The following is a 15,253-nucleotide window of genomic DNA, read 5'->3' on the forward strand; positions in this document are numbered from 1 at the left end:
CCCACACCCCCAGCTGCACTGGCCAGTTTCTCGAATGCAGCAAATTATGTCATACCGCAAGATCTTTGCACATGCTGCCCTTGGTCTGCTTCCTGGAGGAGTCTTCTCCCTAATCTGTGCCTGTTCTCAAAGGTGACTTTCCTGAACATCTAATTCAGATAGATTCAGCGCTGTTGCTCTCCCTTACAGCAAACTTCACTTTCAAGGTACCTATTTATTTCTGCATTTATTTGCTCAAGCTCTCCTACCACTATGTTTCTTCGTGTCTTCCCCTCTATCTTCTCCATAAACTCTTTAAGGGCAGATACCCTATTAGTTTTCTTCGGCTCTCTAGAATAAATGCATTTTGGTTGAGTTAATTGACGAATCGAAAATTTCTCACCGAAATCAATTTGCTAGTGTAGTGGCTAAGTGAAGCAAATTTTGATATAAAGTAGAAGTCGTATGTATTCTGCCTACAGAGAATGGTGCCAGACAAGTAATACCTTCTGAACCAGCTTGATTTAAGACCAACTTTTGTAAGATGCTAAAATGCCCTGTACCACCAATCTGAAAATGACGTAAATGAGCCTAAACTCATTAACTAATGAGTGGCAGTATGTAGGAGTACGAGCTTGTTTGGAGGGTGGAGCGAGCTCTCCCTGCTAAGTCTGATCTCCCCTCTCATCTCTGCTGTCCTCCAGGCATCTTGTCTGCCTCTACTTATGGGTGTGATCAGCCCAGTACAAAAAGTGGGCCATACATAGTCCAAAGACATAAAGACACTAAAGTAAAAGCAAGTTTAAGAATTTTTTGGGAGAAGCTGGACGTTGAGGTCTTAGATAAGTGTGAGATTGCTGAATGCAGTGGATACATACAATGTCTTTAGAGGTCATGAAAACTCACTCTGCCAGGTCATCCTGTGGATAGAAGGGTTTGTTAGTTGCTAGTACGCATTTGCCATTTTCTCTCCTCTACTTTCCAAACCCTAATCTAGCAGCAAAGGACTTGTACTTATCATCATATGAAAACAAGGACCTTCTAGCAAAGAGAGCCTATTTCCTACCACTGTAATTTTCTCTGGAGGACAGGAGTTTGTCTCTCTGGAGTTTTCAGCTAGACCACTCAGTGGTGCCCTGCTGGGAGAATAAGTCCATGCCTTTCTTTGTCCCTCCATCCCTCATGGCAGGGGTTCCCAGATTTGGAATTTCAGAGATCAACAAAGTTTCAATAATGATTTGAAAGAATGAAATAGGGTTACTTTTTACTTTTCTAAATAAGGGCATTTATAAAAATGGCCATTTATTATCAATTATCATAATTTTATAAAGGAATGGCTATTTTAACCCCAAAAGGTCCAGGGAGGATAGAAACTCAAAGGGCAGTATCGAAATCAAATAACATTACCAATTTTTAAAAGTATTCTTTTGTTCTTATTTTTCTCATTTACCATCAATCGATGTGAATATTGGTAGAAATCAGCACACTAATATTTTATACCCACTGTCTTATGGTACCTAGCATATTAATTTGCATAACAGCTCCTTGTTAAATTGAATAACCCAGGGGTAATCTAAGGTTCACCTAACCTTACTTTGCCTTTTAAGTTAATAATTATTGCAGAAAATTTGTACCTGATGGGTAAATGGCAATTATAGCTTTCTGCCTCTCTAATATCATGCCTTGTTATTACTTATTTGTAGTTATTTATTTTTGTTGGGTCAGTTATTTAATCCCATTTGTAATTATGATTCTATACACTGCAAACACTGTGTGTTCAGCAGGATTGGGAGGGGCTTTGTGTGTGTTCAGAATTACTTTTAAATCTGCAATAAGGATTTCTCTTGTTATTCTTAGATTTCTGCTTATCAGGCTGAATTCAGTCGGTGGTGGCATAAAGAGATGAAAGCAGTGAAATTTCCATCCCAAGGAACAATCTTTGATTATTACTTGGACCACAAAACTAAGAAGTTCTTGCCTTGGGCTGATAAAATCCCCAAATTTACTATGGATCCAGATATACCTCTGCAGGTAAGTGTGTGAAACAGTAATTTTCAGGCCACACTGTGCTTTGAGAAATTTTGCTTGTTCCTTAGTAATCCTTTCTTTCCAGATAGATAAATTATTGTTGGATAAATTACTGTTGATATGGTCAGCATATACATATGGATAAATTACTGGTGGATCAGTTATTATTGATGTGGTCAGCATATGCATATTTCCTGGGAGAGAAGAATTTTGGTTGTAGGAACACTTAGTGAAATGACTATTATATAACCACAACCTCTTATTTAAAATTTCAACTTAATTCTGTGGTAACAGCTTTTTTTATATTTTCCTAGAAACATTGTGAATTTTATTAAAAATTAGAGATGTATGTCTATAGTTTAGTGATTCTTATTTCTGACCTTATCCTGCATTTCAAAGACAGCAATTTGACATACAACTTCTTTCCTTTAACCCTTCCCCCCATGAGTTAACCTCCTCAATTCGTGTTTCAAATCCACATGGCAGGTGACAAATCTAAGTGAATCTCTTTTTTTATTGTTTTTCGTCACATCTTCTCCCACGTTTCTCTTATGTCAAATTATTTTTTCATCATCTTCTTATTCTGCCTCAATCCATTTTTTTTCCATTGTATTTTTTTCTCAAACTTGTGTTCTTCTGATTCATTTTGGAGCTATTTCAAGTACTGCTCTATGAATACAATATAGGTGATTTCCATGGCATTAATTAGGAGGCAGCTAGTGTCGAATGAAAAAACCCAATGAATTCGTTTCCTGGAGCTCCTGTAACAAAGTACCACAAAACTAGGTGGCTTAAACAACAGAAACTGCCTCATGGTTCTGGAGGCTAGAAGTTCAAAATCAAGGTGTCAGCAGAATTGGTTCCTTCCGAGGACTGTGAGCGAGCATCTGTTCCGTGTCCCTCTCCTGGCTTTCGGTGGTTTGCTGGCCATCTCAGTGTTCCTTAGTGTTTGGCAGCATATCTCCAATCTTCCGATGGCGTTGTCTCTGTGTTTGTGTCTCTGTATTCAAATTTCCCTTTTTTATAAGAACAGCAAGTCATATTAGATTAGGGGTCTACTCTGTTTGTGTAGGGCAGTCATAACAAAATACCACAGACTGGGTGCTTGAACATCGGGAGTTATCTCATAGTCCTAGAGGCTGGAGGTCCCAAGGCTGACGTGATGGCAGGTTTGGTTTCTCCTGAGAACTCTCTCCTTGGCTTGTGGGTGGCCACCTCTTGCTGTGTCTTCTCATCGCCTTTTCTCTGTGTGCATCGCATCCCTGGACACTGTTTCCAACTATGTCCAAGTGTCCTCTTCTTGTAAGAACTCCAGTCAGAATGGATTAGGGCCCACCCTAACAACCTCATTTTACCTTAATCACCCTTTTAGAGACCCTATTTCTCAATCCAGTAACATTCTGAGGTCCTGAGTGTTTGGGCTTCACCATAGGAACTTTGGGAAGACCCAGTTCAACCAATAACACCTAGCCATGAGGAAATTATTTCACAAACAAGAAATTCAGGGGTACGATGGCTCCAAGGGTGATTAATTCTGTGACTCGGTGATATCACCAAGGATTCAGATCTTCCCACCTCTCTGCTCTTAACGCCGGTTTCAGTTTAAGACTGGTATCCCTCCCAGTCTCCAGAGGGCTCTAGTGACCCAGAAGTTACCTGCAGAGGGAAACTTTTTATTCAGAGTGAGGAAACTTTTCCCAGAAGCCCCAGAGCAAACCACCTCCTGCATCTAGTTCCCAGGGACGTCATGCCAGCCCTAACCCAGTCCCAGGCCAGGGTGACAGGGTTTGACAAATCACAGCACTGTAGGGGTTGGGCCAAGCTTCCCCTGAAGCACATGGCTATGGGGTAGAGGTGTCGAGACTTGACACAGTGGGGGCTCTGACATGAAGCCATGTAGAAATGGGTAGGTGTTGGGAGGCAACAACAATGTCTGCTCCCTCTGCCTCGTCTATTTGGAAATCTCTGTTTTTGCTCAGTCTACTCAGACCTCACCTTCCTAGCTAACGTTATCTAGCAGGCTGAAAGGTGAGAATTCATAACTAACCAAAGACCAGAAACTGGTCTCACAAGGTTGATGCACGTGATCAAGGATATCTTTTATGCAGCGGAGAACCTATCAGGACTTTTACACACAGTTGTATCAAATGCAGTTTGATTAACAGCTTCTTCACATACTGGAAGAGAACCATATGGACTCAGTAATAGCAGCCAGTACTAATGTTACATTCCTCTGTGTCAGGCCCTTTTTACATCACATTACATAAATTAACTAATTTAATCCTTACAACTTTCTAAGTCATAGACAGTTACTACTCTTTTTACATATGGGAAAAAAAGAGGTACCAAGAAATTAATGCTCTCAAGTGCATTCCGTGTGGTAGATAAGGCAGGGGTGAGGCTCTGGACAGACGTGGGTTTAAATCCAAGTCCTATGACTTACTGGTTCACAGTGACCTTGGCGAAGTTATCGATGTTCTCTAAGCTTTACTTTCAACATCTCTGAAATGAAAATAATAACAAAACTCTCCTTATCGATTTGTTATGAGTATCATGTGGCACAATGCATATATAGTGCTTAGCATAGTACCTATCACACGTTCAGTTCTCAGTAAGTATTAATTATTGGTATTAATTTGTAGAGAAAAGAGCTAATAGCCAAATTAAAAAGCAAAGATGACAACTAGCAACAAGAAAGGAGGGGAAAAACTGTAAAAGCAGCTCAAATTTGAAAAGGGTCTATATAGAGGGCTGTTTAATGTAGCATAAAACAGTCGGTACCTTTTAATAGGTATCATTGAATTAAAACAAAGTTCTAGAGTGAATGTTTATAATCATGAACATGATTCTGTATAATCTGTGAAGTATTCAGTTGTATTCAACGTATGCTGTCCATGTAAGGAAGAACATTCTCCATTATAGCATTTGTGTTTGTCTTATGAACAATACAAATCTTGCAAGTCATTTTTTATCCTCGTTTTAATGTGGCCATGAGGAAATGCAAGAAATTGTCAATTCTCTCTTAATTACTGTGCAGGACTCTGTTTCTGGCATATCTACATCTGCTACCCCTTTTCCTGATCTTATCTATTAGTCTGAGTTCCCTGAGACTGATTTTTTTTATTTGTATTCTTTATTTTATTATATTCCTGTAAGCTACCTCAAATTTTTTGTGAATCGATATAGTATCTAAATAGCCAATTTTCAAAGCAGAAACATTGTTATAAAATTTTGTTAACAACAACGCATAAGTTTCAAATATGCTCTGGATTTGTGACTTTTCCACTCAAAGCCACTGTTTCCCTAGACTCCTGTAGTATGGATCGTGCAGAATCATTTTGCCACTTAATCTTACTAGGCCAAAGCATTGCAACCAACTTTCATTTATGCGTGACTTGGCTTGTCAAATGTTTTGTTAGCAACTGAAGAGTGGTGAACAGTTTCTTAAATGTTTACTCTCTTCTCTGGTGTGTCTAACACAAGGTTGGGCAGAGTGTAAGTATTCAGCAATAGGGAGCCTTGAGTGCTGTTACTTAATATAGAAAATATAAATCAGTGGCTTATGCTGTGGCACTTTGATGGCACTTTCCAATGACTCTCTTCAAGCTATGATATCTGAACTCTGACGATTGTAAATGGAAAATTGAGATCTCCTACTGGTGTCAACTTTGACGAAGAATTCACTGGGTCTCAATTCTAAAGTAACTATGTTGGTTCATATATAAAATTTCAAAACGCCTTTCTCTGACCTTTCTCTCATTGTATTCCCGGCTCCCCCCAACTCCTGTCCCCAGAGAGTTCTGGTTCACACATCAGAGACAACTCGTCTTAGATATTTTGTCAAGTTGTTGCTTGAAAAAGGACAACCACTGATGCTAGTAGGAAATGCTGGAGTGGGAAAAACTGTCTTTGTAGGCGACACGCTGGCAAGTCTCCCTGAGGATTACGTAGTGTCCCGCGTGCCTTTCAACTACTACACAACTTCTGCAGCTCTGCAGAGTAAGTATTTCTCCTGCTTACATTCCAGAAACGAGATCATGAACGGTCAGGGACATCACGTGGAACCCAAAGAGGTGATCATCTTCTCTAGGTTTTAGACTAGACATTTTGTATAGGTCTCAGGTGGATTTTTACTTATCACCATTCTTGGTAATTACGCTTTGTTCAATTACTGTGGTTTTTATATCACTCGTGGCTTTATTTGGGTTATTACTCTTTAGAATAGTAAAAATTTACATCAGTAAAAATGTATATCATTAGTGTTCATTGCTTTGCCTCTAAGCCATTGAGTTACTTTTAATCAATTTCATGGAGCCTGAGCAACATGAGGGTAGACTCAAGGAAGAGTGCCCTGGTTATCTTTTCAGGTCAAGGATTGATTCAGGAAAAATTCACTCAAACTGTTGATGAAATGACAGGCCATGAGCTGTTAATTAAGTCTTAGAAGAACGATAAGAAGAATTTTAAACTGTTGAATAAATGCATCAGTGTAATCAAAGGACCACACTGATGTTGGCCACTCTGAGTTAGGAAGGGCAAGCAAAGTAGACTTGGTAGTAGAAGTGAAATAGTATAAAGAGCTGATATTTGTAGGTCTGTCACTTGGTCCAGCAGAATAGTGGGGTTACATTGTAGGGGGTGGGGGCAGCAAAACTGCCTGTCCGGTAGTTTATTAAACCCGTCGGGTTACCCTGAATGTGGTTTCTGTGTTGTGAGTGTGCATGAGTGTGTGTTGTTGTATTTTCTTAGCTAATATCAGTGGAGATTAATAATAAATTTTATTACTCACTGACGTCATTAACTCAGACAAGAGTGATTTTTCCGTAATCTTTCTTAATCAAGTTTGATTAAGAGTGATTTTTCCGTAATCTTTCTTAATCAAGTTTTCTTCCCTGTCTTTGTGAATGAAGCTGCTTAGCAGTATTTCGTTCATTTCTTTTAGCAAATATGTATTATTTATCTACTTTTTCTTGGGTATTGTGTCCAGTACACGTTTTTCATTCACAGACACAAAAGAAGGGATCACTTTATCACTTGTAAATGGAAGATTAGGAATGTAATTCAATAGTTGAACAAAGTACTTGACTGTGGTATGAGTTTATCATGCTAATTCCTGAGAGGGACACAGGCATGAATAAGATTTAGAGATTGCCTATTAGCATGAGGAATCTAAAGAGCCTTTCTGTTCTAAAAAAAAGTTCGGATTTTAGACCTTTGAGTGGTATGCAGGCAAAAATGGGATTTGAGATAGAAGAATCAGCTTAAGCAAACACATGACATTGAAAATCGTGGGACACATTCAATTAATTGAATCTCTAAGTTGACTGAAGCACAGGGATGACGTAGAAGTAGAGGGGAAAGCTGGAGTCGTGGGTTGGAGTTATACTATAGATCGCATGCCCTTCTGTCAAGTTTGCCAGACTGAAGAGATGTCTTGGACTTAGGATTTTTAGTGCTAAAACTGGGATAGTCCTAGGCAACCTATGGTGGTTGGACAATTTAAATGGAGAGAGAGAGCGAGCTGAGATGCAAGCTGAAGAGATTGTATTTCATTTGGTAGGAAACGGTGAGCCATGGATGGGGAACAAGAAACTGACAAGATGCAAGCTATACTTTGGGAGGAGAAGTCTGAAGTGGGGAGACCAGCCCCCCTGAGTAATGTACTAGCTGAATGTAATGTTACTCTGAACTAGAATTGTGGAGGGAGACCAACAGGGAGAGACATGAAGAACCATTTATAGGCTGTGGTCGAGCAGATCGGGGACCAGGAGAGACAGATTATGTTGAGGCTTTGTATCTGGCTGACTAGGAGAGTGTCGATCCCATAAACAGGAGCGCAGAAGGCAAAAAGGAAAAGGTGCCTTTGAGTGGGGAAGAGGCATATTTGCTGTTGGCCAAACATCTAGGAACCAGTGGCTGATAGAAACTGATACCCCGCAAGCATTTGGAAATGCAGGTCACGGTTCGAAAGAGGTGTTTGTTAATTTATTCATTATATTCTTCTTTGTTCATACATTTATTTATTTATTTAACACATTACTTGTGGTTGTCATCAGGAGTACAGCAACATGATACAGTTCCTTATCCTCAAGCTATTTATAGTTCAACAAGTAATTAGATACTGTATCTCAGACACACATTCTTCAGGATTTTCTGCACTCATGATTTTCTCTCAGACATATCAACACGAAGTCATATAGGCACATGAAGGAATGTAAATCAATATGTATGAAAGATAGGGTCTGCATACATTATCTTATACTTACGCACTCCGATGTCTCGAGCTGTCCTTGGATGCTCGTGCAAGGGCAACACGGGAGGACTCGGAGGTCAGGCTGTGCCTGGGCAGGCAGTGAGTCATGCATCGTGGTGGGTACGGGGAGGAAAATGCTCAGATCAGCAACGGGTTTGTCTCAGAGGGGATATCAGGCTGCAGACGTTGACTGTCCAGGAAAGGACAGGCGAGGTGAGCCCTGGCAGCAGGAGGGGGGTTGGCCAGAGAGCCTCACACGGAAGGAGGTGTCCAGAGAGATGGCTCTGGTATTAAACTGCAGAGGTGATAGTTGAAGCCGAAGAGTGGATGAAATGGACAGCAGATGAGGAAAAATAAGAAAGGACACAGGACAGAAGGTTACATTTTACCTGACTGGTGGACAGAACTAATTATTTGTTTCAGGAATCCTTGAGAAACCTCTAGAGAAAAAAGCTGGTCGTAACTATGGTCCAGGAGGAAATAAAAAATTGGTTTATTTTATTGATGACATGAATATTCCCGAAGTGGACTTATATGGCACTGTTCAGCCCCACACTCTGATTCGTCAGCACATTGATTATGGACACTGGTAAGTGATTCTCTATATTTTATTCTCTATGAAATATTATTATCATTATTATTAATTATTGATAAACGTTTAAAAGGTAGAATAACCCAATTTCTTTCTCTTCTGAGGAACATTTTCTGTGATATCTTTCGGCTTCACTTGGCATTCTCTTTCATCATCTTAAATGGAATAGATTATATCTTGCGGAGAATTGGATTGAAAAATATCTTAGAAACATAAACTATCCAGTTTAAGTATTAAATTCTTTAAGACATTAACTCACACTGAATTACTTAGAGAAGCTTGACCTGGGATGTGACCATTTGGTAATACCTGGGCACTGCGGTCTGCGAGCTCTGCCATTAGCTAGAGGGAGAACCCCCAGCCTTGCTGTGGGTAATATCTAACCAGAAATAGAGTCACAGGAGAATCAATAAGCAGTAATATACGTATTGATTCGGCTCCAGTTGTTGATTCTGGCATCAAAGGAGCTATGTAGCCCTTCAGTTCTGAGCTTTTGTTTTTATACCTCTGAGACAAGGCTAACAAGCTTAACATCACAGAGTGATTTTAAAGGTCAAAGGAGACAATCGGTGATGAAACCTTTTATGAACTGGTGGATTTTGTCATGCTGTCAACTTCAGTTTTTGGATTTACGGTTCTGCTTTCTCTCTTTCAGGTATGACAGGCAGAAGGTGATGCTTAAGGAAATCCGTAACTGTCAGTATGTGACCTGCATGAATCCGATGGTGGGCAGTTTCACAATCAATCCTAGACTACAGGTAGGGTGTTGAGTACCACTCTCTCACAAGTGGCCCCTAAATATAATACTGAAATATGGTAGGTTTTGATTCTTGGTGCTTTTCAGTACAGATTAGGGCTCCTGATAGAATTTAGTTAAGCATGTAAGCTTTTTTTTTTTTTTTTAAATCAAACAGACTTTATTTTTTAAGACAGCTTTAGGTTTACAAACTGTTTCAGCAGATTTAGCTGAAAGTATAGAGTTCGCATATACTCTCTCATTCCCCCTGCCTTATTTTACTCTATTATAAACACCTTGCATTAGTGTGCTGCATTTGTTACAGTTGATGAGCCAATATTTGATAAGTTGTTATTAACTGAAGTCTAAAGTTTACATTAGGGTTTATTCTTTGTGTTGTATATTCTATGGGGTTTGACAAATGAATAATGACAGGTATCCACCACTAAAGCATCGTACAGAGTAGTTTCACTGCCCTAAAACTCCCCTGTGCTCCCCCTATTCATCCCCCTCCCTGCTGAATCCCTGGCAACCACTGATCCTTTTACTGTCTCCACAGTTTTGCCTTTTGCAGAATGTCATGTAGTTGGAATCATACAGTATGTAGCCTTGTCAGATTGGCTACTTCCACTTAGCTTAAATATGCATTTAAGGTTCTGTTGTGTTTTTCCATGGCTTGTTTGCCTTTTTTTTTTTTTTTAACCACTGAATCATAATCATTGTAGGGATGTACCAGTTTGTTGATCCAGTCACCTATCGAAGGAAGCCTTGGTTGTTTCCACATTTTGGCAGTTATATACTCCTATAAATATTTATGTGCAGGTTTTTTGTGTGCATATAACTTTAAAAATAATAACCACCACCAACATCCATACCACATCATACAATACTAAATGTCGCTTACTCACCTGGTGTCAGCTGGGGGTTGGCTAGGTGACTAATGATCTTGGATGGGCTCATTCACATGTCTGGGAGTTACTGTCTGTCAGCTAACCTAGGGTGGCTTTGGCTGGAGTTATTGGGACAACCGTGACTCTGCTTCATGGGTCTCTCATCCATTAGTAGGCTTGTAGAATTTATGGCAATGGTAGAACCTTAAGAGAGTGTGTGGAAAGACAAAAGCCTCTGACAGTGACTGTCACATTGTCACTTCCATCTCATTCTGTTGGCTCAGCCAATTCATACAGACAGGCCCAGAGTCAGAGTGGGTGGCACTACAGAGTTAAATGGCGATGGGCGTGGATACAGAAAATTATTTTTTTTTTTTTTTTTTTTGCTGATCTGGTACCATTATAATTCTTATTTTATGCAAATCTCATATTTGTTTTTCTTCTCAGAGACATTTCACAGTGTTTGCATTCAACTTTCCATCCTTGGATGCACTCAACACCATCTATAGCCAAATTCTCAGTTTCCATTTTCAGCAGCAAGCATTTAGTCCGTCAGTTCTCAGGAACGGCCCCACGGTGATTCAGGCAACGATTGCGTTCCACCAGATGATGACGCAGAGCTTTTTACCCACAGCTATTAAGTTCCACTACCTCTTCAATCTGAGAGACCTGTCGAATATCTTCCAGGTACTTTGATGGCCCTCCGTTATGAGTCTTGGGCTTGGGCGGAGGAACGATTCTAGTAATAGTATGGCATTCAATTAGAGAGCTTAGTTTAAAACTGTGCTACATACTTGGTGTATATTCTTTCGTTTTATACCGTAAACTTCTCCATAAACTAAGTATGGCATATTTGTTATTCCCGTGTTATCAGTGAGAGTAGTACTTCCTGTCAGGTTGCATAGAGACTTAGTAACAGAAGCAGGGAAGCCCGGACTCCCCGTTTCATTTATTCTATGTAAATATTTGAGTGCTTTGTTTTGTGCCAAGTAAGAGGGATAATTTGCCTTTTTTCTTCATATTTATGTGATACGATTTTTAGACACACATCAAGAGAAGTTAAAATTCCTTAAATTGCTAGATTATTTTAGTTTGACATTGACACTTAACCTTGGTTACCTGGTGAAAGGACAGTGTGTATGTATTTGATTTAGAAAGGAACTCCAAAGAGGCAAGTTAAAACCTGGAATTATTTAAAAGTCCAACTAATGTTTTCTATGCTGTACAGTAAAAGTAGTTGGAAAGCTATTTAAAGTTCTTTTACGAGAGAGGTGGAAAATGTCATGGGATTTCTTTATTTATATTTGGAGGCTTTTGTTTCTTTGTATTTTTATAACCTTCTCCTAAATTACTCCACAACTGCCTCAAAACCATAACACCGCATTAGACAACAGCTTCCTGAGAATGCAGATCATTCCTTTTTCATCTTTATATTTCTAGCACCTGCTTGAAAGATTGTGCTCAATAAAGTGTTGTTTAAAAGCAGATTTTCCATCTTAGAAGAAAAAGAAAGGAAGGCTGTAGCTGATGTGGGCGAGAGGCCTGTCTACTCACCGTTCATATCGTCTGTCAGCTGCACCTGACGTTCCCAGATTAGCCTTTTGCAGCTAATTCTTTACAACCCCCTTGATGTTCTGAGTCCAGAGCAGGCTGACCCTCTCCCAGACTTCGAAGGGCAGTGTTGAGGGAGCGTTGGAGTCAAAACGTTTTGGTGCTAGTACTCACAAAGTGTGAATTCAGGCAGTTTACTTTTGGCATCACATACGCCCTCTGTGAAATGAAAGAGATGAACTGATATCAGAAAATTTCCAAATTAAAAAAAATTATCCTGCGATTTTCATGTTAGCTGTTTGTACTTCGGCTTTGGAAAATTAATCTGTTGGAAAACTTAATAACCCAAATTCTCAGGTGTAGTATTTAGTTCCCGGGCTGACTCTTGAAATAATTTTAGCTGCATTCCTAAAAATGAATATAATCATAATAAATTTTTTAAATGTTGCTTATCGGAGCAAAACTACTAATGTATATGTACTACTATTTATGTTTCTTTAAACTCAATAAATTGGAAAATTCAGTACACAGTTAAAGACAATGTTAAAGGAAAATATTATCTTGGAATGTCATTAACTTCTGACTTTTTAATTTTTCCTATTCTTGCTTTGAAGGGAATTTTATTTGCTTCTCCTGAATGTTTAAAGGGTTCAAATGACTTAATACGTTTATGGCTTCATGAATCTTCTCGCGTTTATGGAGATAAGCTGATAGACACAAAGGATTGTGATTTGTTTCAGAAAAAATTGCTGGAAACTGCTTGTAAATATTTCGAAGTAAGTGTTTGAATGTTAGAGGTCGCTGTTTGCTCTGGCATTAATTATGTAGGGGCAGAAGTTAGATATGGATGTGAATAAATTGTGCAAATGCTTAGCTTGCTCAAACAGCTGTGATTCCAGAATGTACTTGGTCTGTGCTTGGGAACATTCCATCCGGGTACCTGTGGATTGATCTGTAAGCTTTATCCATGACAGGCCACTCTGCCCCTAGATGAATCATTCTGGAGGGTTGACATGACCATATATTTTCCTTTCTCTTCCTACAGGGTGTAGACAGTCATGTACTACTTCAACAACCCCTCATCTATTGCCACTTTGCTAATGGTGGGGAAGATCCATGTTATATGCCAGTAAAGGATTGGAAGGTGCTGAAGACAATTCTTACAGAGACATTAGACAACTACAATGAACTGAACGCTGCCATGCACCTAGTTTTATTTGAAGATGCCATGCAACATGTGTGAGTTGGCTAGTCATGATCCTTTTTCACAAAGTAAAAAATGGCTAGGTATCTACGATTGTTGTTTTTCAATAGATCGTACTAAGCACCCTGAACTATCAGTTCTTATCTATTATTCGCCCTACAATATAAAACTATAGTGTCTCTATTAATTATGTTGCAATCTTAATAATGTCTTACATAGGTACACATCTTTCCGAAGTGTCATCACAGCCACAATTCCATTTCCCTGTAGCCCTATTAGGTAGAATTTTAAGAAAGAAGATAAGTGACTCATTCAAAGATATAAAGTTCATAAGTGGCAGAAACCAGAAGGACTCAAACTGATTTTCATGTTTATTAAGTGCCTGCCGAGTGCTAAACAGGAACTTTACCAGCCTATTCAATACTTTTGTGCAAATTAGGAAATGGAGAGGGGTATGTTTCCTCGGCAGACAATTAGATAAAGGCCCCGTTCTGGTATAGAGCTTGGCTGACAAGTCTGTTACTCACCTAGACTGGACATCTCATACAGTACACAGATTATGCAACCATCTGTAGCACCCCCGCTGTCAGATATTGTTCTAGGTACTGGGGATAGAGCAGCAAGCAAGACAGAAAAATCCCTTCTTTTGATGAGCTTGTATTTTAGTGATTCTTATGGATATTTATAAGGATCCTAACGAAGCATCAGAAAAATATCAGAAAGTGCCGTTAGGCTGAGGAACTGGGTCTCTATGTGAGAAGGTGACATTTAAGGCGAGGTCAAAATGATAAGCAGGATCTAGGTGTGGAAAGAGCTGGAGGAAGAACATTCTAGGTGAGAGCAGATTTCATGTGGCCCTAAGGCTGAATGTTCAGAAAAGAGTTAACATGGCTGCAGCACGTAGAAAAAGTGGGGAAAGAAGTATATGACAAGGATGGAGAGGCAGGAACGGGCCTTACCTATAAAGGGCACTTCCTTGTAACCAGAGGAAGACATTTCAGTTATATTCCAAGTTCAGTGAGAAGCTGTGGGACAGATTTCAGCATGAGATGACATGATTTGTTGAATAGTCTAAGCAGCTTGTCGTTGCTGCTGCTGTATGGGAAGCGGATTGCATCCTTACATCCCATACTGCCCTAGTCACTATCATGTCTCACTGGCTAGTATTAGTGCACTACAGCTGCTGTAATAAAATGCCCAAGTCTGAGTGGTTTGGAAAAGCAGATATGTATTGTCTCACAGTTCTGGAGGCAAGAAATCTGAAATCAAGGTGTCAGAAAGGCCATGCTCCCTCTGAAGGTGCTGCTAAGGATCTGTTCCAGAATTTTCTCCTAGCTTCTGGTCGTTCCTTGGCTTGTGGCAGCTTAACTCCAGTCCTCACGTGGCATCTTCCCTCTGTGCATATCTGTGTCCAAATTTCTCCTTTTTATAAGGATACCAGTTGTGTTGGATGTGGGCCCGCCCTTCTCTAGAATGATATCTGAACCAATGACAATGACCCCATTCCCAAATAAGCTTATATTCAGACATACATGGGGTTAGGACTTCAATATATGAATTTGAAGGGACACCATTCAATTAATAACCCTGGCCTTTTTCCTAAATGACATTTGGGCAAAGTAAAATAATGAAATCATGATTAAAAACAAGTCAAGAGAGAAAGAAGTATGTGAGGAAGGAAATCCAAATAGATGAAAAAATGTGGGGAATTTAATTTTTAAGAGAATTACTCTGTAAAATATTTAGCCCAACTGTCTTAAGACAAACTTTAGAGGCCTCCTCGTTATCAGTTATAAGCATGTTAAGTATTTTATTGATACCCTTGCAGTCACAACCCTCTGATTACACAGTTTCCGTTAGAATCAATATTAGGAACACGGATTTTGGTCGGGTTAGTGTACACTGTGTGTGAGTGTCACAGCTCAGCTGAAAGAGCCCTCCTGTTGCTGCAGAGGGAAGGGGCCTTCCCAGATAATCCTTCATTCAACATGGAGTTCTCAGTGGCCTAAAAAGCAAGGCT

General features: G+C 39.6%; 1 protein-coding gene across 10 annotated transcripts in view; it reads left to right on the forward strand.

Moving 5' to 3' along the window:
• DNAH11 (dynein axonemal heavy chain 11) overlaps positions 1-15,253 on the forward strand; it is a 265,993-nt gene that overhangs the window by 133,427 nt on the left and 117,313 nt on the right. For all 10 annotated transcript variants that reach the window (XM_039862506.1, XM_039862509.1, XM_039862507.1 and 7 more), the window contains 7 exons: positions 1,837-2,010; positions 5,802-6,006; positions 8,684-8,849; positions 9,508-9,610; positions 10,926-11,165; positions 12,644-12,805; positions 13,075-13,268. In XM_039862506.1, coding sequence (XP_039718440.1) covers positions 1,837-2,010; positions 5,802-6,006; positions 8,684-8,849; positions 9,508-9,610; positions 10,926-11,165; positions 12,644-12,805; positions 13,075-13,268 — 1,244 coding nt within the window. The remainder of the gene's footprint in view (positions 1-1,836; positions 2,011-5,801; positions 6,007-8,683; positions 8,850-9,507; positions 9,611-10,925; positions 11,166-12,643; positions 12,806-13,074; positions 13,269-15,253) is intronic.

Source organism: Pteropus medius, unplaced genomic scaffold (assembly GCF_902729225.1).
Source record: "Pteropus medius unplaced genomic scaffold, Ma_sr-lr_union100, whole genome shotgun sequence".
NCBI lineage: Eukaryota > Metazoa > Chordata > Mammalia > Chiroptera > Pteropodidae > Pteropus > Pteropus medius.